The sequence below is a fragment of the Rhinatrema bivittatum genome, chromosome 15 (genome assembly GCF_901001135.1).
Source record: "Rhinatrema bivittatum chromosome 15, aRhiBiv1.1, whole genome shotgun sequence".
NCBI lineage: Eukaryota > Metazoa > Chordata > Amphibia > Gymnophiona > Rhinatrematidae > Rhinatrema > Rhinatrema bivittatum.
The window spans coordinates 2,617,853-2,640,612 of record NC_042629.1 but is presented as its reverse complement, the minus strand read 5'-3'; the positions used below and the strand labels follow the sequence as shown (position 1 = coordinate 2,640,612).

Below are 22,760 nucleotides of genomic sequence, written 5' to 3'. Positions count from 1 at the left end.
ATTTTCGCAATAAATGGGAGATTAGAAATGGGGCGGAAGTTGGGCTTAGTGAAGGTTTCTTTAAGATAGCATGTTTCAGCTTCTGGGGAACAACACCAAAAGTGATGGAGTAGTTAATAATATTCGCAATGGGTTTGGCGATGATGTGAGGGATCGTGAGTAGGGTTTTAGTCGGTATAGTATCAGACGGATGTGTGCAGGGCCTCAATTCTTTTAAGATAGCGTCAATTTCCACAGCGGAAACGGTATTAAAAGCAGGGAGCCTTGTAGTATTGGTAGGTACATAACAGTCAGCGGAGACTTGGCTGTTAGGGAAACGTGCTAGAATGTTGCAGATCTTTGTGTTAAAGAATGTAGCCAGGTCGTCACATTTGCTCTGTTCGTCCGTGACTTGGAAGCAGTTGGGACTGGACTTAGTTAAGGAGTTTACCAACTCAAAGAGGGCCCGAGGATTGAATTGAAGGTGATGAATTCTAAGGGCGTAGAAGTCTCTTTTTGCTTTATCAATGGCTGCTCTGTATGCATGGAGGTGAGTTTTGAAGGTGGCACGTAGATTGGAGGTAGGGTTTTTTTGCCATTTTCTCTCCAGTTTCTTAAGGCTGGAACCCGGCATGGAAAACTTTTATCAAAGTTTCTAGAACTCTGACTAGGCACATTGAGCATGCCCTGCATGCAACTATGCAAGCGGGGTCCCTCTTCAGTATCGTAACTCAAAATTACGAAAAAATAAAACAACAAAGGAGAAACCCAACTCCGCAGGGTGGCGGGTGGGTTTCCTGAGGACTAACATCCTGCTGTCCTAGGAGAACACCTGTTACAGGTAAGCAACTATACTTTCTCCTAGGACAAGCAGGATGGTAGTCCTCACACATGAGTGAATCCCTAGCTATAGGCTGTTCCCGAACAACAAGCAAAACTGACAGACACCTAACCAGGTGCCAATAGAGGGAAACAGCCTGAACCTGAATAAAGGTTCGTAGATAGGAAGAATTGAGTTTTACAACTAAAAGAGATTCTGGACGACAGACTGGCCAAAGCTGCTACTGCATCGGCCATCCCTGTCCAGATAGTAGTGAGCGGCGAATGTAAGGAGAGAACTCCACATCAAAGCCTTACAGATCTCGTCCACGGGGACCGCTCTCAAGGGGGCCACCGAGGCCACCATGGCTCTAACAGAATGAGCCTTGACATGGCCCCCCAGTTGCAGTCCCGCCAGCCAGTTGGACAAGGTCTGCTTCACTACCGCAACTCCCAGTCGGTTTCTGTCAAAAGAGAGAAAGAGTTGTGTGGATTGCCCATGACCTGCCGTCTGCTCCAGTTAGAAGGCTCTCTTACAATCCAAGCTGTGGAGGGCCCTTTTGCCCTGGTGCGAATGAGGCTTTGGAAAAAAGGTGGGCAAAAGATGGACTGGCTCAGATGGAAATCTGTCACCACCTTCAGCAAGAACTTAGGATGTGTACGCAAAACTAAACTATCGTGAAAGAACTTCGTGTAAGGTGGGTATGACACCAAACCTTGAAATTCGCTGACTCTGCATGCCAAGGTGACCACCACTAGGAAGACAATCTTCCAGGTCAAGAACTTTAGGTCACAGGAGCACAGAGGCTTGAAAGGAGCCTTCAAAAACTGGGTCAGGACTACTTTGAGGTCCCAAGACATTGTGGGGGGCCTCAGAGGAGGCCAGTTGAAGAATACCCCGCAAGAAGAACCCTACGATAGGGTGCATCGAGACAGGTGTATTATCCACCTCTTGGTGGTAAGCCCCATTAGCTCTAAGATGCACCCTGACTGAGTTGGCTTTTAGGCCAGACTCCGAGAGGTGTAGCAGGTAATCCAGCAGCTTAGGGGTGGAGCAAGAGAACAGATCTAAACCGTGACTCTCACACCAAGCGGAGAACCTCTTCCACTTTAGGCCGTAAGACTTCATAACAGACGGCCTCCTGGACTCCATCAGGACACAGGACACCGCATCCGAGAGGTCCAAAGGCTGTAAAAATCAGCCTTTCAACATCTGTGCCATGAGGGATAAGGAGATCCCCAGACTGATCGGCTCCCTCAGAGTGAGTTCTTGCAGGAGCAGGAACCAGATCTGCCATGGCCAATAAGCAGCGATGAGGATCATGGTCTCCTGGTCCTGCTGAAGTTTCAGGAAGGTCATTGACTAGTGGAAGCAGAGGATATGCATACAGGAGGCACCTGCCCCAATGGTGTGCAAAGGCATCAGACGCCAGCTCACCATTCTCCCCGATCAGAGAGCAGAACCAGGATACCATCTTGTTGCAGGGGGAGGTAAACATCCACATCCAGGGTTCCCCAAAGATGGAAGATCCAATCTGCAATCTCCTGCTTCAGGGATCATTCACGGGGGCAGAACGAGCGACTCAGGTCATCCGCCACCACATTCTTCGTCCCTGGAAGGTACATGGAATGGAGCAGGATGCTTTGGGATAGAGCCCACAACCAGATCTGGACTGTCTCCTGGGAGAGGAGGAACAATCTCATGCTTCCCTATTTGTTGAGATACCACACTGCCACCTGGTTGTCGGTCCGGATGAGGACCACCTTGCTGGCTAGGTGATCCTGAAATGTCCAAAGTGTGTATTGGCTCACTCAGAGCTCCAGGAAGTTTATCTGATGCTACGCTTCCTGAGCAGACCAGAGATCTTGGGTGTGGAGACCATCCACATGGGCACCCCACCCGAGGTGGGAGGCATCAGTGGTGAGCACAATGAGCAGAGGAGGTCTGGAAGGATATCCCTGACTCCAAGTTCGATAGAGTCTCCCACCATTACAAGGAGACCCAGAGCGGTTGAGTAACCCAGATGTGGACTCGAAGGTCCTGGGTGGCCTGGCACCACTGGGATCGGAGGGCCCACTGAGCTCTACGCATGAGTAGGCAAGCGAAGAAGTGACATGGATGGCTGCCGCCATGTGTCCCAACAGCTGCAGAATATGGTGTGCTGAGGCTTGGTGACTCCAAGAGATTGCTCCCAATAAGGCCACTAAGGTGAGCGCCTGGTCTTGGGGTAAAAACGCCCGAGCTTGCATCATGTTGAACCTGGCCCCAATGAAGTCCAACTACAGTGACGGGACTAGTTGAGAGTTGGGTAGTTGACCAGTAAAACCAAGGCTTCTAATATCCGAATGGTGGCGTGCAGGGACCGCAGCTCTCCCTCCTGGGTGGCACTCTTGATGAGCCAGTTGTCCAGGTAGAGGAAAACTTGCACACACAGCCTCTGTAAGCAAGTGCCACCACTGCTAGGCACTTGGTGAAATGCAGGGCACAGACGCCAGACCAAATGGCAACACTCAGTACTGGAAATGGTTCTCACCCACCACGAACTGCAGTTACTTCCTGTGGGCACGGGAAATTCGGATGTGGGCGTAGGCATCCTTTAGATCGAGGAAGCAGAGCCAGTCCCCCCTCCACAGGAGAGGTATCAGGGTGCCGAGAAAGATCATTTAAACTTTTCCCATTTCAGGCCCGCAAGTCCAGAATGGGTCGGAGGTTCCCTGTTCTCTTTGGAATCAGGAAATATCTGCCTCGTTGCCCTGGGGAGATGGGTTCGACCAACCTGGCCATAACAAGGGGGGGGGGGGAGAGCTCCTTCAAAAGTATTTCCTGATCTGCCAAGATTCCCCAAGCAGGGCAGGTAGGACAGTCTGGTGGGACACCCTGGAAATTTAACCTATACCCCTGATGAACAATGGACAGGACCTACTGATCTGATGTGGATGGGCAACGGTCCGCAAAGAACAGTGGCCGACCTTCGACAGGAGGACCTGCCGTCGAGGGCACTGGTGACTGGCTTACACTACCTCGCATCCAGTCAAAATTCCATGGCAGGGCTTTGCTGGAGCGCCGGTTGAGGCCTAGGAACTCGTGTTTGCTGAGTCCTCACTTTGGCAGCTGGAGGATAGTAGTTCCTCAGATGGTAAAGGGGACACCTAGACCCTTTCCATGAGGACTTCTTGCCAGAGGAATATTGGTCCATGGTGATGGCCGACAGATGATGGAGGGTCTCATGATGATCCGTAATCTTGTCACCGAAGAGATTCTCTCCGGTATAGGACAGGTCCGCAATCCGTTCCTGAACCTCTGGGCGGAGGTCAGAAGCATGGAGCCAAGCCACGTGGTGGGCACTGATACCTGCCGCTGCCACCCTCACCGCTGTCTCAAAGACATCACAGGCAGACCGGATCTCATGCTTGTTGCATTCCAATCCTTGTTGAAACACCTTCAGGAAGTCTTCCTGCAGTGGCTGAGGCAGACATTCAACCAGATCCTGGACTTGCTTCCAGGGATTCCTGGAATATTGGCTCATATATAGCAGGCAATACCAGCCGCCAGCATGGAGTCCTGGAAGTCTTTCCTCCCTAGGGTGTCCAGGGCCTGGAGGAGCTGATGCATGAGCTCGAGAACGCTTTGCCTTTTTGAGGGAGGACCACCACAGACTGGTACGGGAGCTAACGCCTCTCAAACCCCTTGGTGGGCTGAACCAGGTCTTCCTGTTCACTGGGGATACAGAGATGGGTTGTTCCCAGAGCTGAACAAACAAGTCCTTAAAAAATGTCATAGACTGGGACAGTCACCTCCTCCTTAGGCGCATCCACAAACCGAAGATCTCCAGCATCTTGTGTCAGGAGTCTTCCTCCATCAGGAGCTAGAATGGGACTAATTCCACCATGGCCCATACAAAGCCTGCAAAAGTCAGGTTCTCGTGAGGGGATTAATTTCTCTCTGGCTCGGAGGGCAGGACCTCTGAGGAGGTCTCGGATGCATCATTCCCCCCCATGGGTTGTACGGGGCATCCTCCTCACTCAGGTCACCTGGGACACCGGTTGATAAGCTCATACTACACCCTTGGCCAAGGCACTGAGGGCACCAAAGGCATCGGGAGGCCCTGGGAGCTTTGAGGGACCTGGTATGGGTTCAGGCAATGCTGGCTGCGGGGTCGGCCGCAAAAGCGAAGCCATCGGTCCCGACAGCCCACCCTCGTCCGAGGAATTGGCGATGGGAATGGACTCCGTCGGGGGCAGCATCGGTGCTTCCCGGGGCATCGAGGGCGCCCGATGGCACCAGCATCAGTTGCTTCAGTAGCATACCGCGGAGTAAGTCCAAGTGCTCCAACAATGGTACCAGGCTCCAGCATCGGTGACTGCCAACCGCACTCTGCGCTCTAACTTCACCTCAAATGCTGCTGAAGAAAGGACAGCTAAAGGAAGAGAAGGCGCAACCTGGTTTCCTCAAGGGAGACCGGTGTGCAGCACCAGAATCGGTAGGGACCGCCTTGGGCCTTCGATGGAGGGTGACACCTCTTCAGACTGGGGCCGCTTCAGGGGCATTTCAGTCAATACCAGTGCCTTCCCAACCCTAATCTCATGCGAGGACGGAAATCAATGATGATGTTTTTTCGATTTTCCATGGTGCTCAGTCCGGTCTTTCCCCGGCGTCAAGGAAGATGGAGACGACCCAGACCTGGAACGAGAAGAAATGGAAGCAGGCCAGTCCCCAGCTCCCAATTCGACCTGGAGACCTGGCAGAGATGAAAAGACTGGTCTGGCAGACGCTGGTTCCCCTTTTCCCAAGGGCATCAATGTCCTCGATGTCGATGGCCCCAGGACATCTGGTCCCTTAGCAAACAGCATCTCCATTTTATCAAGCCGCACGCGGCAACCCTTGGGGGTCATTTGGGCACAAAACTGACACCCCCTGACATTGTGCGATACCCCCAAGCACAGGATACAGACCTCCTGATGGTCTGTAATGGACATGAACTGGGGGCACTGGGGCATCGGCAAAAACACAACACCATTTCAAAAAATGACCAATGGAGTGGTTGGTGGTTAACAGAAACCAGCACCATTGGGGATCGACCACGAAGAAGGCACAAACTCACCATAACGCCCACTAACTAGGGCAGGGGCGATGTAGAGAGACCCGGCAGAGGAAACAAAACTGAAAAAACACACCATGTGGAAGGTTTCCTACAAAAAAGAGCACGAGCTCCACATCCGTGAGATGACACCTCCACTGAAAAGAAGAGACCAAAGAGGGACCCCGCGTGGATGCATGAATAGTGGCAAGCTGGGCATGCTCAGAGTGCCTAGTCAAAGTTCTAGAAACTTTGACAAAAGTTTCCCATGCCAGGCTCCATCTGATGATGTCACTCATGTGTGAGGACTACCATCCTGCTTGTCCTAGGAGAACAGTGGCGTGCAACTAGTCACAGCTGTGTATATCATCACTTGTGGCATCCTTACAAATAGAGATCAAATAGGCCAATTTTCTAGAGCAGGTTCCTTGCAAATAACCACATGGCAGTTAATTTCAAATCAAAAGTTTAAGTGAAGGTTTTCAGTTAATAGAAGATGGGTTCCAGCCTTACAATGTAATTTTTGAAATATTATCCAGAAAGTGAAAATTTCTTAAATAAAATATTTAGCACATTTAGATGGCAATAAAATACAACCAATATAACTGAAAAATGATTTTGCAAATTATTCTGTTATTTCACAAACCACTTTCTTACTTATTCAATATGCGGTAAACTGCTATCTGCACAGATCTAGCTCTGTAGAGCAGGAATGGAGCAAAAGTGTTTAGCAGGGTCTGAAGTTTATCTGTCAAGTTTGTCTTCTGGTTAGCAATAAATTTGGCTGGAAGTCTGTGGTTCAAAAGCTGATCCTTAGATATGTATGTCACAGCATCACTGACAAACTTCAGCACAATAGTGTGAGAGAGGGGCGAAGAACAGTCTTGGTTCTCTCCTATTTATAGCAGAGGAAACAAAAAGCAAAGAAAAAAAATCATTATTCTGTTAAAAAAAAAATTAAATTAAAAAAAAATTTTTTTTGTCAGTTTTCTCTTTCTGCTATTTTGGACTTCAAGCTCAGATCCAGTACTTTGAACCTTAATTCGCAATTACCCTTGGATTTTTCCCCTATTTTATATCCCCTCCCATCTCCCTTAGCCTTGTCATTTCAATAACAGTCCTCAATTGAAGCCACACACCAGTGTTTCCTGCCAGAATCCTGCAATTGTGGGCCTTAAGTCCTAGGTGTTAATATCATGCAATGGCTGGGACCCCTCCCCCAAGAGGCTAAGAATGTTGTCACCACAGGTAATTCACTGCACTTATATTCAGATACTGTAGGTATTTCCCTATGCCCAGAGGGTTTACAATCCAAGTTTGTACCTGAGCATGAAGTGGCTTGTCCAAGGTCACAAAAAGTGACAGTGGGATTTGAACCTTGGCTTTCCTGGTTCACCACCTGCTGTTCTAACCAATGTTTTATGTAAAGATGTAAACTGATGTGATGGTCCTGGTTCCAAACACCGGTATAAAAATTTTTATAAATAAAATAAAAAATAAAATAGGCTACTCCCCTCCTCCAACTCCTTAGCCAATATACCTAGAGTACCTGAATATAATCCACTTTGAAATGGTTGAAAGGTGGAATATAAATCAAATAAACAACAAATAATAAATATGCGGAACGGAAGACCTGACCCTGGTGTCCAACACAATCACTCTGCACATAACCACTTAATTACCATAAACACCCCCCAAAAAACCTCTAAGAAATGTAAAATGAAAAACAAAAACTTCTGTCTCAAGACTTAATAACACTTTGGTAGCATATAATGAATCAAACAGGTTTATATAGAAATTCTTTCTGTAAATCAAATTATCCCATCAAGATAGTCATGTTAGTTTGAAATAACAAAAATGACACAAAGAATGGTGGTATCTTACAGAACAGGAGTAGGCAATCCTTTTGAAGTGGTGTGTCAAGATTTAAATTGGGGGTAGATAGCGCCGGTCCTAGAGTGCCACAAGTCGGTCGGCATTCTAATTTGCCAGATTCCTTTCACACAACTCTTAAATATTTTAATTGACATTAACTTTCAGTTAAAATGTTCAAGAATTGTATAAAAATGATTGAAAGGGATATGTTTTTCCTCAAATAAAAAAAATATTACAAAAGAGAAACATACAGACAAAATCTGAACTGGAAACAGCAAGAGGCCAAATTCAGTATGCAGTACAAGAATGGAAAAACAGAAACATTACCATCCCTTGTAAAATATCACACTACAAAATGAAGAAATATAAAACATAATAATAGTAAAACCATAATAAAAAGGATATTTCAAAATAGCTGACAGAATAAAGCGAAGTTGCTTACCTGTAACAGGTGTTCTCACATGACAGCAGGATGTTAGTCCTCACATATGGGTGACATCATCAGGATGGAGCCCAATCACGGAACACTTTTGTCAAAGTTTCCAGAACTTTGACTGGCACCTACTGGGCATGCCCAGCATGGCACTAACCCTGCATCCAGCAGGGGTCCCCCTTCAGTCTCGTCTTATAGTAAAAAGTACATGCGAAAATAAAATAAGAAAATGTAAACTAACCCAACACCGCGGGGTGGCAGGCGGGTTTCGTGAGGACTAACATCCTGCTGTCCTGTGAGAACACCTGTTACAGGTAAGCAACTCCGCTTTCTCACAGGACAAGCAGGATGGTAGTCCTCACATATGGGTGAGTACCGAGCTGAGGATGCCCGAGCAATGCACCAAATGTACCCAAAGACGTGCAACAGGCACAACAACTGGGGTGGAAGGATGTTGGTACCTCAGTTCGCAAATAAGTTGTGTAGCACAGACTGGCTGAAGATGGAATCTTGTCTGCCAGCCTTGTCTAAACAATAATGGGCTGCGAAGGTGTGGAGAGAGCTCCAGATAGCAGCCTTACAGATATCATCAAGTGGCACCGAGCGTAGGTGCGCTACTGATGTTGCCATGGCCCTGCTAGAGTGTGCCTTGACACTGTCTTGAAGCGGAATGCCTGCCTGCTGATAGCAAAAGGAAATACAGTTCGTTAACCAGGAGGAGAAAGTCTGCTGACCCACAGGTTTACCCAATTTGATGGACTAGAAGGAAACAAACAAATGAGTGGATTTTCTGTGGGCAGCTGTAAGGTCTAGATAAAATGCTAGAGCACGTTTACAGTCAAGGGTATGCAGAGCCTGTTCTCCTGGATTTGAATGGAGTCTGGGAAAGAAGGTGGGTAGTATAATGGATTGATTGATATGAAACTCCGATACTACCTTAGGCAGAAACTTAGGGTGAGTGCGGAGTACTACCCTATCATGCAGAAGTTTAGTGTAAGGCGGGTAGGTGACTAAGGCCTGCAACTCACTAACTCTGCGAGCGGATGTGATCTCCCAAAGAAAAATCACTTTCCAGGTGAGATAGCGGAGATCACAGGATTGGAGAGGCTCAAACGGCAGTTTCATGAGCCTTCCCAAAACCATGTTGAGGCCCCAGGAAGGGGCCGAAGGGCACAGTGGAGGTTTAAGGTGGAGCAAGCCCTTCAAAAAGCGTGTTACAAGGGGTTGTACTGAAATAGGTACATCCCCAACACCTTTATGGAAGGCGGCTACCGCACTGACATGTACCCTGATAGAAGAAGTTTTGAGGCCTGACTCTGACAGGTGCCAGAGATAGTCCAGAAACTTCGATGTAGAACAAGTGAAGGGATCGATGGACATGGAAGTAAACCATACCGTAAACCTGTTCCATTTATAACGATAAGACTGCCTTGTGAAAGGCTATCGTGAAGCTACTAGGACATGGGAAACTGGCTCTGAAAGGTTAAGAGGTTGAATTATTAACCTTTCAACATCCAGGCAGTCAGGGAGAGGGCCTGGAGGTTGGGATGACGAAGGCAGCCGTTGATCTGAGTGATCAGAAGCTGGTCCTTCCCCAGAGGAATGTGCCGGTGCCGGTCGTGGAGAATTGGAAACTAGACCTGGCGTGGCCAATAAGGGACTATAAGAATCATTAGTCCCTTGTTCCTTCGCAACTTCATGAGAGTCTTTGAAATGAGTGGAAAGGGAGGGTACGCATAAAGGAGACTGCTGGCCGAAGAGGGGGAGAAAGCGTCTCTTGGCTGAAGGTATTGGCTGCGAGTGAGAGAGCAGAAATTCCCTACTTTGCGGTTGTGAATTGATGCAAAGAGGTCAATGTGAGGGTAACCCCAACATTGGAATATTGAGTCCGCTACTCGTGCGGTTGAAAAGTGCAACTCAGCTTGTCTGCCACTCCCGGCAAGTAGGTAGCTCTGAGGTATATCGAGTGGGAAAGGGCCTCCGCCCATATCTGTGCAGCTTCCTGACCCAGGAGGTAGGAGCCCGTTCCCCCTTGCTTGTTGATGTACCACATGGCCACCTGGTTGTCTGAATCAGGATGACCTGGTTGGAAAGGTGATACTGAAAAACCCTGAGAGCATATCTGATTGCATGAAGCTCCGGGAAATATATTTGGTGTTTGGCTTCCTCTGGAGACCAAATTTATTTATTTATAACTTTTTTATACTGAGGTTCAGGTAACAGAGTTACTTATCACCCCAGTTTACATTCCAACAGGCAATAAATAATGACAGAACATGTCTTACAATGAACAAGGATGAGAACAACTTGGATAAACATAACTGGGAAAAAAATAATGTGTGCAGATAAAAGGAAGTGGACTTGAGGGATTTCAAGCCGACTGGGGGAGGGAAGTTGACTAATGGAAGGGGAGAGGGAGACAAGTTACTATGGCTGATTAAAACATGATCATAGGCCCTGGGTAGGGACAGTCTGTGGAAGCTGTGGAAGAATCTTGAAATTATGGGAAAGCTTGGCCGAACAGCCAAGGGATCAATGGACATGGAAGTACACCATATCGTAAACCTGTTCCATTTATAACGATAAGACTGCCTTGTGAAAGGCTATTGTGAAGCTACTAGGACATGGGAAACTGGCTCTGAAAGGTTAAGAGGTTGAATTATTAACCTTTCAACATCCAGGCAGTCAGTGAGAGGGCCTGGAGGTTGGGATGACGAAGGCAGCCGTTGATCTGAGTGATCAGAAGCTGGTCCTTCCCCAGAGGAATGTGCCGGTGGCACTGAGGTCGCCCTGAGTTTGCAGGTTTCCAACATCTGCACCCCAGCCAAGGTTGGAGGCATCTGTTGTCACGCTTATTTGGGGTTCTGGAACCTGAAATGGAAGGCCTTGTAGCAGATTGGATTGGTTTGCCCACCAGGCCAGCGATAAGCAGAGCTGTTTGGTGATGTGGATAATGGTGGACATTGGCTGAGAAGACTGAATCCACTGTGATTTTAGAGTCCACTGCATTACTCTCATGGCAAGGCGGGCCATGGGAGTAACATGCACCAAGGAGGCCATATGACCCAGTAAGATTAGAAAATGACGTCCAGTTATTGTTGTCGAGACTACAGTCGATTGGCCAGAGAAGCAAGAGTGAAAGCTTGATCCTGAGGTAGGAAGGCTTTCGCTTTTGGAGTGTCCAAGTCTGCCCCTATTAACGACAGGGTCTGAGACGGAACTAGTCTGGATTTTGGATAGTTTATGAGGAACCCTAGGGAGATCAGGGTATGCAAAGTGAGACGTAGGGACGTCAGTGCAGTTTGCTGAGTGGGAGCCCTGATCAACCAATCATCGAGATAGGGGTAGACGTGGACACTTTGACTCTTGAGAAAGGCAGCTACCACTACGAGCCACTTGGTGAAGACTCGTGGGGCAGATGCTAGGCTGAATGGTAACACTCGATATTGGAAGTGTTTTGGGCCTACTAGGAACTGCAGGAATCTGCGATGTGACGGAGTAAATGAAATGTGCGTGTAGGCGTCCTGGAGGTCTAGTGAGCAGAGCCAGTCTTCCCTTTGGAGAAGGGGAAGAAGAGAACCCAAGGCCACCATCTTGAACCTTTCTCTTTGTAGGTATTTGTTTAAGGTGCGAAGATCCAGTATTGGGCGAACACCACCTGACTTTTTTGGTATCAGGAAATACCGGGAATAGAACCCCTACGCCTGTTGGGAGAGGGGCACTGGTTCTATTGCTTGGGACTGGAGGAGGAGGGAGACCTCCTGCTCCAGGAGTGGTGAGTGATTGGATGTTCCCCACGTCACCCAAGGTGGGGAATCTGGTGGAACAGAGAGAAAGTTAAGGTGGTAGCCTTGAGTTACTACAGCAAGTACCCACTGATCCGTGGTGACTGTGTGCCATGGTCTGGAGAAGTGGCACAACCGGCCTCTGACAGGAATAGTCAGAAGCGGAGGCTGGGTACTGCTCTCTAGGAAGGAGTCAAAATCCAGACACTGGACCTGGCTGAGGGGCTGGCTGTGACTTTTGTACTCGAGGTTGCCTGGATTGGTCTTTTTGGTAAGTCTTAGAAGGCTGACCCCTGGATGCTGGGGGATAGTATCTCCTTTGCTGGTAGATTTGTCTCTTGGAGTCTCTTCTAAAAGATCTTTTGGAAGAGGAAGAGAGATCAGAAGGCAGTAAGGAGAGTTGGCGCAGAGTCTCTTGGTGGTCCTTGAGCTGCGCCACTGCTTCTTGAATTTTTTCTCCAAAGAGATTATCCTCAGCGCAGGGCAAGCCAGCTAACCTGTCCTGCACCTCTGGTCTGAGGTCTTAAGACTTTAGCCAGGCCCATCTCCTCGCACTAATTCCTGCCACCGAAACTCTGCAGGCGGTGTCGAAGATGTCATATGCCAACTGTACTTCATGTCTGCCAGCATCTAGGCCTTTTTGTGCTAGGGCTTGAAGCTGGTCCTGGAATTGCAGAGGTAAGGCTTCAGAAAATTCCTGAATCTTCATGAACAGGGCTCTGTTGTATTGGGACATGTACAATTGGTAGGAAGCAATGCGAAAGATCAGCATTGAGCCATGGAATACACGTCTTCCAAACGCATCCAGGAATTTTTTGTTCCTTTCCTGGAGGAATGGAAGAATGAAGTTTGGAGCATCGTGCCCTCTTCTGGGCTGACTCCACAACCACTGAGTGATGATCTAATTGAGTTCTCTGGAAGCCAGGGGCTGACTGAACTAGGTAGGTGGCATCTGCCTTACGGTTGACAGGTGCCACAGAGCCAGGGCGCTCCCAATTTCTCTTTAAAAGATCCAGAAGGATTTCATGAATAGGGACAGACATGATTTCCTTAGGAGCATCAAGAAACTGGAGAAGTTCCAGCATCTGATGCCTAGAGTCCTCTTCAGTCTGAAGCTGGAATGGAACTGTTTCAGAAATTTCCTTTACAAAGTTGATAAAGAACAAGTCCTCTGGAGGAGAACGCTTCCTTTAATCAGGAGGAGAGGGTTGTGAAGGCAGATCATCGGTATCCTGGGACGAATCATCGGTCCAAGGATCACAAGGCTGGTCACCGGGTCCCATATGTACATCCGAAGGGAGTAACGGTGTTATTCCAGGAGGTCCAGGCCTAGGCATCAATGGCCTCGGAGGTGGAATCGAAGGAGGCACCGATGGAATCGGCGACATCGATGGGTGTGACGGTGGCAGCGCTCTGGAGGGCGAAATGGAGATCGGTGTTTCCTCTTCTTCTTCCGATGACAAGGGTATTGGTGAGGAAGGAATCGGGGCCATCGGTTCCCTCTGATTCACCAGTGGAAGGGCACCAATTAACGCATCCATTCTTGCCAATAGTGGTGCTAGCACCTTGAGAATCAGATCGGTGGCCGGCTCAGGAACCAGCACCGGCATCGATGGAGGTTTGAGCCCCTGGAGTGCTTTACCGATGGCCTCTTGGATCATCTGATCCAATTCCTCACGGAAACCTGGGGCATGGATACCCAGTTCCGGAGTAGGAGGCAGCACTGACGTAGCTGGAGGGTCCACCAGTGAAAGTGGAGTAGCGGCTCCCGGAAACTGTCCAGGTGGGGAACGCCTAGGTGACCCAGAGACAGAAGAGGATGGGGCCTTTTCTGTATGGGACTTCTTTGTTGGTGGCTCAGATGACGTCGATGCCGAGGGCTTGCCTGTATCGGTGGCCTGAGCTTTCCGATAGCCGCGTCGATGTTTTTCTCGATGTTCTCCTCGGTCTTTTTCGTGAGGAGGAACAGAGGGGGGTCGACATCCACGGAGTCGTTTTAGCCGGTCAGGCAGTAGCGGTTTCCCGGTGCTGGCGCGAAGTCGACGGTACAGGATCGGACGACGTCGAAGCTATTGATGGAGACGGGGTTTTTGACCGAAAGAGAAGTTCTATCTTCTCCAGCCTAGCCTTGCGACCTTTTGGTGTCATTTGGGCACATTTGGTGCAAGTAAGATCATCATGGCCGGACCCCAAACACATCACACAGACCGTGTGAGGGTCAGTGATGGACATTGTTCGAGTGCAGTCGGGGCACCGACAGAAACCCAACGCCACAGGCTCAACAAAATTTAGTTGTGGTGTGGTCAATGGCCGGTAGGCCGCGAGGGGAAAACTCGACGGGAATCGACCGCAAGCAGGTAAAAAACTTACCGTTCGACCGCGGAGCAAAGATATTGATAAGGAGTCCCCTGTGGGGTAGAAATTTTTTGATAAAGTTCCGTGAGGAAAAATTCCTGTCAGGAATCTCTGAAGAGCCCCTTAACCCATGTGGCTACTGCTGCACGGAAAAAAGAAGACTGAAGGAGGACCCCTGCTGGATGCAGGGTTGGTGCCATGCTGGGCATGCCTAGTAGGTGCCAGTCAAAGATCTGGAAACTTTGACAAAAGTGTTCCGTGATTGGGCTCCTTCCTGATGATGTCACCCATATATGAGGACTACCATCCTGCTTGTCCTGTGAGAACATCCAATAATTAAAAACTCATACACATTTTTTTTTTACAATTTTCCAAACACTAATACAATATTTCAAAACAGCAACCACATCAAATAACACTTAAGGATTTTAAAAAATTGCTTTCCATAACCTGGGAACTTTTGATTTCCAGTCACCCTGAGATTGTCAAATTACTTGGGGTGGGAAGAGTGCACACAAACTTTCTCTTCTCTCTCTCTCACATATACAGACTCTCCAACACATACAAATGCTCTCTCTCTCTGCCCCACATGCAATCAGAGATACACACTCGCCCTCTTCTCCCTACATGCAATCACACACACCCACATCACTTTCTTCCACATACAAGCACACACACACACATCATGCTCTCCCACAAGCAAGCCCAATCATGCTAGTTCTCTCTTCCCCCAAATGCAGGGGCAGATTGCAGGAAAATATCAGCCTGGGGGGATTTTTTCAAAACCGGCCAACTGGGTATCCGACACCCTCATGCACTTTCCCTGCAGCCCATGTCAACACTCCCCAAAAGCATGCCAAATTCACCCTGTAACCTGGCAGAATTGAGCCAAAACAATCTCCAAAATAAACTTCATCTTTCCTAAATAACTAAGAGGTTGAGCATATTCTAGATCGAGGTGAGTAGAGCATGCAAATTGGTTGGGCCCCCTACCCATCTCCTTATGTTTCTTACAGAGATATATCCTGGATTCTCGGTCTGGCTCTTAAACCAGTGCAAAGAATGGCACTGCCAGCCAGTGTCAGACACACACACGCCAAGTCACAAACAGATTTTTAGATTGCAGAAACTTTGTTGGCACTTACAAACTGACACACGCTTTCTCAGACCCAAAGATACACCCACATTGACTGTGGGGTTGTGACTATGTCAGAGAGAAAGACACCCACACACTTCTTTCTCACAGACAAAGTATGTATGAGTGTGTCTCACTCGCTCTCTAACACAGACATATGCACACATGCTACTGTTTTGCTGCTGCTTATGTGCTCACCTTCGGGCCGATATGGTACAGTGCGCCCGCTCTCCCGCGGACTTTACTGAATCGGCCAGACAGTGAGTATTTATTTATTTTATTTATTTAAAACTTTTTCAATACCGTCGTTAAGGTAGGTAATGTCACAAAGGTTTACAGTAAGGCACAAAAGAAATGCTATTAACCTCTATCAGTTTACATAGGTGCCATAATGTTCGGTAACATAGTTTTAATCAATGTTAGTTGTTAAATGAGGGTGAACACTATCATGTCCCGTTTGATTCTATAGCAGTTTGAGTCAAGGACTCATTCTATAAGTAACTTATCCTTTACTGATGAATTCTATTAAAAACAAAAAACATACACCCTTAGTGATTTCTGTTTGCGTGGGTGTTTTGTCCCTTGCACTTACCTGGTTTAAGCCTTGCATTTCCCTGGATTATATTCTCCCTTCTCTTTTTGAAAGGCTTGTTTGAATAGCCAAGTTTTCAGATTTTTTCTGAAAGTTTTGTTTTCTCTTTGTAGTCTTAATTCCAATGGCATGGAGTTCCATAAAATGGGTCCTGCTAAGGATAATGCCCTTTCTCTTACCTGTGTTAGTCTTGCTGTCTTGACTGATGGAATCGTCAGAAGCGCTTTGTTGGCTGATCTTAAATTTGTTGGGGATGTGTACGCGAAGGGCTGTGTTCAGCCAGTCTGCGTTTTCGTTGTGTATTAATTTGTGTATGGTGCATAGTGTCTTGTACTGTATTCTTTGTTCAATGGGAAGCCAGTGCAACTCAGTCAGTGTTTCCGTAATGTGATCTCTCTTCCTTTTTCCAGTTAATACTCTTGCAGCCGTGTTCTGCAATATTTGTAGTGGTCTTATGGAGGTGTATGGTAAGCCTAGTAGAAGGGTATTGCAATAATCCGTGCTTTCAAATATTAGTGCTTGTAGTACTGATCGAAAGTTGGCGGTCGTTAGAAGTGGTTTACGTTTTCTGAGGACCATGAGTTTGGCGTATCCTTCTTTTACTTTTATGGATATATGTTGTTTTAAGCTTAGTTCTGTGTCTATTATTACTCCTAGATTCCGGACTTTCTCTGCGAGTATTATTTGTTTGTTATTTAGTGTGATTGGGTTGTGTGAGATCTCCATGTTTTTTTTTCTTTCTAGATGAAGGAATTCTGTCTTCTCTATATTGATTACTAGCTCCATTTGATTTAATAGTTGTTTGATGATGTCTAGATACATGTTCGCTATGTTTAATGTTTTCTCAATTGTATCGTCAATGGGTAATATAAATTGAATATAGTCTGTGTATATGTAGTGAGTGATTCGCAGGCCGGCTAGCAGGTGGCATAATGGCAGTAGGTATATGTTGAAAAGTGTGGCCGACAGGGCAGATCCCTGTGGTACTCCTGTCTGAAGGTCTATTTTTTCTGACATAGAATCTCTGATTTGAACTTGAAAATATCTGTTACTTAGATATGATCTGAACCAGCTGATTGTTTTGTTGCCTAATCCTATTTCTTCTAGTCTATTTAAAAGTATGTTGTGGTTTACAGTATCAAAAGCTGCTGAGAGGTCTAGCATCACTAGAATGTAATGTTTACCGTTATCAAATCCTCTCATGATGTTGTCTGTCAGCGCCAGTAGTAGTGTCTCTGTGCTATAATGTTTTCGAAAACCATGTTGTGAGGGATATAAGATGTTATTGTTATCTAGGTGTTCCGCTAGTTGCTTCTGTATAGTTTTTTCTATTAATTTAGCAATTAAGGGTAGGTTTGATACAGGTCTGTAGTTGCTCAGGTTAAGTGGGTCGCTGTTTTTCTTCTTTAAAATGGGTTTTACGATTGCCCCTTTCAGTGCATCTGGCATGGATCCTTCCTCTAAGGATAGATTAACGATCTTTGCCAGTGTCTGTGATACAGTGTTGGCTACTTTTTTTATATCTGTGGTTGTTATTGTGTCGCATGCATGTGGGGCGGGATTTAGTTTTTTTTAGCAAAACTTCGATTTCCAATTCTGATACTTCATAGAATGTTGACCATTGTTTGATTTCTCTTTTTTCCATTTTAATTTCTTGTTTCTTAGTATTTGGTATTTTAATTTTTAGGTTCTTAATTTTGTCATTAAAAAAAGTTGCGATTTCGTTGCATCTATTTTCTGGAAGGGTTTGAGGAGATTCGGATTTGTCATTAGTGAGGTTTTTTACTATGGTAAATAATGTTCGTGGGTTGTTTTCATATTTTTCTATTTTAGAGCTATAGAATTTTTTTTTGTGTCTAGAATGACTTGTTTATAGAATGCTAGGTGTTTTCTGTATTTTGTTAAGTTTTCATTGTTTTTATTTTTTCTCCACTCTTTTTCATTTTTTCTTAGCTTTCTCTTGATTTCCTTAATTTTTTCATTATACCATGGGTTTGTTTGTTTAGTATCCTTAATGTTAATATGTTTGATTGGGTTTATTTCTTCAGCTATTTCTCTTGTTGTTTGCAGCCATGCTGTGGTTGCGGAGCAGAAGTTCGTGTAGTCTAATTTTGTTAGTTTATCTTCTAACTTTTCTTTTAGGGTTTCTAGGTCATATGGTGGGCGATATTTAACTTTGATTGGTTCTTTTTTCCCTTCTTGTGTATGGGGTTTATTGTATTTAATTTCAGATTGTATGAGGAAGTGTATGAGTATCCTCAATCCAGCACTGCTGCTTCATGGTGTAAAGTTCTTGCTTGCTGCAAGGCCTTCCCCATTCTGCAGAAGCCCTCTCCCTTTCCCAATCTCATTCTCTAGGAGAGTCGCTAGTACCACAGCCAACAGCTTCTCTCAGAGCTCAATACAGTCATCTTAGACAGAAGGCTCCCCAACACTGCACAGGCACTTCCTCTTGACTTACCCACTTCCTTCCTATGTCTATAGCTTGCCTCCACTTCTCTGCAACCCTCCCACCACTCTCCCAGACTGCAGGCTGCATGGTCTGCTGCTTTAATGGTTCCTCAGACTCTGCTCTACCTATCTACCTATTTCGGGGGGAGGACCAGAAGTGACCCATACTATTCCCTGGGCTTATAAAAAGAAAAAATTAAGCCCTGGCTGAGATTGGTGAAAGCCATTAACCCAAAGCAGCAGAGCTCCAGATGGAATCCTGCCTTGTACACACTCCTGGCCCCACCTTCCCACAAACAATTAAAAACTATGCATTTATAGTAACAGATTTTACATGAAAAAGAACATTCAGTGTTTTAATTTATTTTTATTTTAAAAATTCTTAATTTCCTTTATGATTGCATCTCTCAAAGTGATTTACAACATTCATAACAGTAAAACAATGTACACAATAAAACAAATCTCAACAGAGCAATATTACCAGAGACAATTCTGGCTATTCTCTCACCAGGCCATTGACATAAGCCATGTTTTTAATTTATTTCGGAACCTCAGAACCTCTTTTGCCATCTGCTGCCACCGAAACCTTTTTACCTCAGGAAACAGATGTCTATTCATCAATCTCAAATTCCCACCTGTTTCTCATGCCATTTTAATTTATCTCTCAAATATGGAGGACACTGACTACGTAACATCTTGAAAGCCATCAATAACACTTTAAACTTACAGCATTCCTTCACTGGGAGCCAACGTAGGCCCAACAGTAAAGGGGCAGCAGAAGTTCTTCTTGCACTGCCTGTAATGAAAGAAGCTGTAATTATTTGAAGCTTTCACTTCAATTTTAATTGAAGGTCCAGAAACAAGGTGTTGCAATAGCCGATATGGGAAAGAATGAGGACAAAAGCCCCAGTTTGTTTTTTTTAATTTTGTTTTTATTAGGATTTTCACATAATTATCTACATAGTAAAAATCTGAGGTACAACCAATAACAAATTTCAAATGTCCATCTTTATACATCATTCATAAATGATAGGAAAATAGAGAAATTGCAGATAAATTACTTAAGGAGCAGTAATTAAAGTAAACAACTTTTCTATTACCAGCTTGTTGTCTAACTTCATCTTCTTATTAATCCCAGATCTATAGGAGTTTTAAGAGTGAGAATCCAGGTACAATCGTAACTGCTCAGTATGATTAAAAATATATCTAGAATTTTGATGCAATATCAAACAGCAAGGAAATCTAAGTACAAATTTAGCCCCTCTCTCAACCACCTCAGACCTCATAGAAATAAAAACCACAGTTTTTAATATAGTCAAATCCAAATAGTATCAGAGTTGTCGCACCAATTTCACCTACGTGCCATTTGAGAGATGTGCCTTGACATAGTAATATAATATTGACGGCAGCAAAAGACCAAACGGTCCATCCAATCTGCCTAGCAAGTTTCTTTTGGAAGTAACTGCCATTCTGTCAGGTTACCCCCATGTTTCTGTTAAGGATAGTAACTGCCGGACCATGCAACATTTTTACTGGGTGGGGAGCCTTCTTGAAAATTCAGAAAATACTGCTTGACGAGCTTTGCTTTTGAATTTGTACACCAAGGATCTGTACAAGGGGATAATTACTTCCCTTTTCATATTCAAAATTCCTCTCTATGCAGCCCAGCATTCTTCTGGCTTTAGCTATCACCTTGTTACACTGTATCGCCAACTTCAGATCGTTAGACACTATCAACCCCAGGTCTCTCTCCTGCTCTGTGCACATCAGCCCTTCACCCCCCATCAAATACAATTCTTTTGGATTTCCACGGTCCATATGCACGACTCTACAGTTCTTGGCATTGAATCTCAGCTGCCATAACTTCGACCAGTCTTCGAGCTTCCTTAAATCCAGTCTCATTCTCTCCACTCCTTCCGGCGTATCCACTCTTTTGCAGATCTTAGTATCATCCGCAAATAGACAAACCTTACCTTCTATCCCGTCCGCGAATACACTCACAAAGATATTGAACAGGACCGGTCCCAACACTGACCCTTGCGGCACTCCACTCATCACCGCTCTCTCTTTAGAGTAAGTTCCATTTACCATAACACACTGTCTTCTGTCCTTCAACCAGTTTGCTGTCCAGGCCACCACCTTGGCACTCACACCCAAGCTTCTTGTTTTCTTCACAAGCCTTCTGTACGGGACCGTATCAAAAGCTTTGCTAAAATCCAAGTAGATGACATTGAGCGCTCTTCCTTGATCCAATTCCTTAGTCACCCAATCAAAAAAGTTGATCAGATTTGTCTGACAGGACATTCCCTTGGTGAAACCATGCTGCCTCTGGTCCATCAATTCTGCTGCTTGTAGATAGTTCACTATTCTTTCCTCAGCAGCGACTCCAATACTTTTCCCACCACCGAGGTGAGGCTAACCGGCCTGTAGTTTCCAGCCTCCTCTCTGCTCCCACTCGAGAAGCAGGACCACCGTCGCTCTTCTCCAATCACTCGGCACCACTCCCATTTCCAGGGAGCTATTGATATGCAGACATAAGGGAAAAAGCACAGGACTTGGTCTATGGAGTACCGTGCTCAGTTCTGGAGACTGTATCTCCAAAGGGACAGAGACAGGATGGAGGCGGTTCAGAGAAGGGCAACCAAAAAGGTGGATGGTCTTCATCGAATGACTTATGAGGAGAGAGTGAAGAATCTAAATATGTATACCCTGGAGGAAAGGAGGAGCAGGGGGTGATATGATACAGACGTTCAGATATTTGAAAGGTTTTAATGATCCAAAGTCAACGACAAACCTTTTCCATTGGAAAAAAATCAGCAGAACCAGAGGTCACGATTTAAAACTCCAGGGAGTAAGACTCAGAACCAATGCAGGAAGTATTTCTTCACGGAGAGGGAGGTGGATGCCTGGAACACCTTTCCGAAGGAAGTGGTAAAGACCAAAACTGTGAAGGATTTCAAAGGGGTGTGGGATAAACACTGTGGATCCATAAAGCCTGGAGGATGGGAATGAAGAGAAGAGGTATGGGGCGCCTTGTAGGAATAAACACTGTGGATCCATAAAGCCAGGAGGATTTGAATGACTAGAAGAGGTATGGGGGTGGGGCTTGCGGAAATGACTGCTACTACCTGGTGATTGATACCCTTATTCAATAAACATTCACACGGTTAATGATTCTCCGACATTGCTCTATGCTTCAATGGCAAGAGGAACTGTGGAAAAGAGGATTTCATTCAGGCAACAACCAACAAGGTAGCTCGGTCTGAGTAAACAAATAAGCGTGGGAGTAGCTTGCTTGTTGCGGCGGTTACTACCCCAAACCAATTTAAGCCTATTACTTCACTTGGAAAGCATATCCAGTGCAGCACACTGCTTCAACTGCGGGGGAATGAAAAAATGAGGATTATATTCAGATAACAACAAAGGACTTAATTGCACAGCCTGGGTAAACAAATAAGCGTGGGAGTAGCTTGCTTATTGCTGCGGTTACTACCCCTAACAAATTAAGCCTGATACTTCACTTTGAATGCATATCCAGCGCAGCTCACTGCTTCAACGGCAGGGGGAATGAAGAAATATGATTTATATCCAGCCAACATCTAACAAGGCTTTGATCTGAGCAGTATGAGTATACAAACATCGGGGTAACTTGCTCGATACGACGGTTATTACCTTCAAACATTAAGACATACTTCACTTTGATACAGCTCCAACACTGCTCTCTGCATCAATGGCGGGGGTGGTAGGAAATTAGAATCAAAAAGCTACCAATAAGGGCCCTGAACTCAGCAGTCTGAGTTAACAGATAAGTATGAGAAAATAAGTGTGAAAGCTTGCTGGGCAGACTGAATGGGCCTATTGGTCTTCTTCTGCCATCATTTCTATGCTTCTAAGTACCCCAGAACGTAAAAGTCGGGGCCCGAGTTGGTTATCGTCTGAATCCAATTTCCCTTTTCCTCCCCATGTGTCAAAGCAGAGAGCCCTTGTGTCAAAAGCATCAAGGCTTATTGGTTAAGGGTAGTAATCCCCAAGTATATTGTTAAGGGTAGTAACCGCCACTGAACAGGTTACCCCAATGCACCCTTTTCTTCATTTCCATCCTTCAGACTTTAGGGATTCACTGTTTTTGTGTTCAACACCTTCTCCGGAAGGGCTTTGCAAGCATCCACCACCCTTTCTGTGAAGAAATATTTCCTGGCATTGGTTCAGGCTGTCTCCCCCTCTGTTACCAACAATACTGTGGTTGTTGTGCCCGTTG

At 45.9% G+C, this 22,760-nt stretch overlaps 1 protein-coding gene across 1 annotated transcript in view; it reads right to left on the bottom strand.

Moving 5' to 3' along the window:
- Nucleotides 1-22,760, bottom strand: part of LTN1 (listerin E3 ubiquitin protein ligase 1) — a 745,678-nt gene that overhangs the window by 246,268 nt on the left and 476,650 nt on the right. Inside the window, exon 21 of the mRNA XM_029579179.1 lies at nucleotides 6,534-6,771. Within this exon, the coding sequence (XP_029435039.1) occupies nucleotides 6,534-6,771 (238 nt within the window). The remainder of the gene's footprint in view (nucleotides 1-6,533; nucleotides 6,772-22,760) is intronic.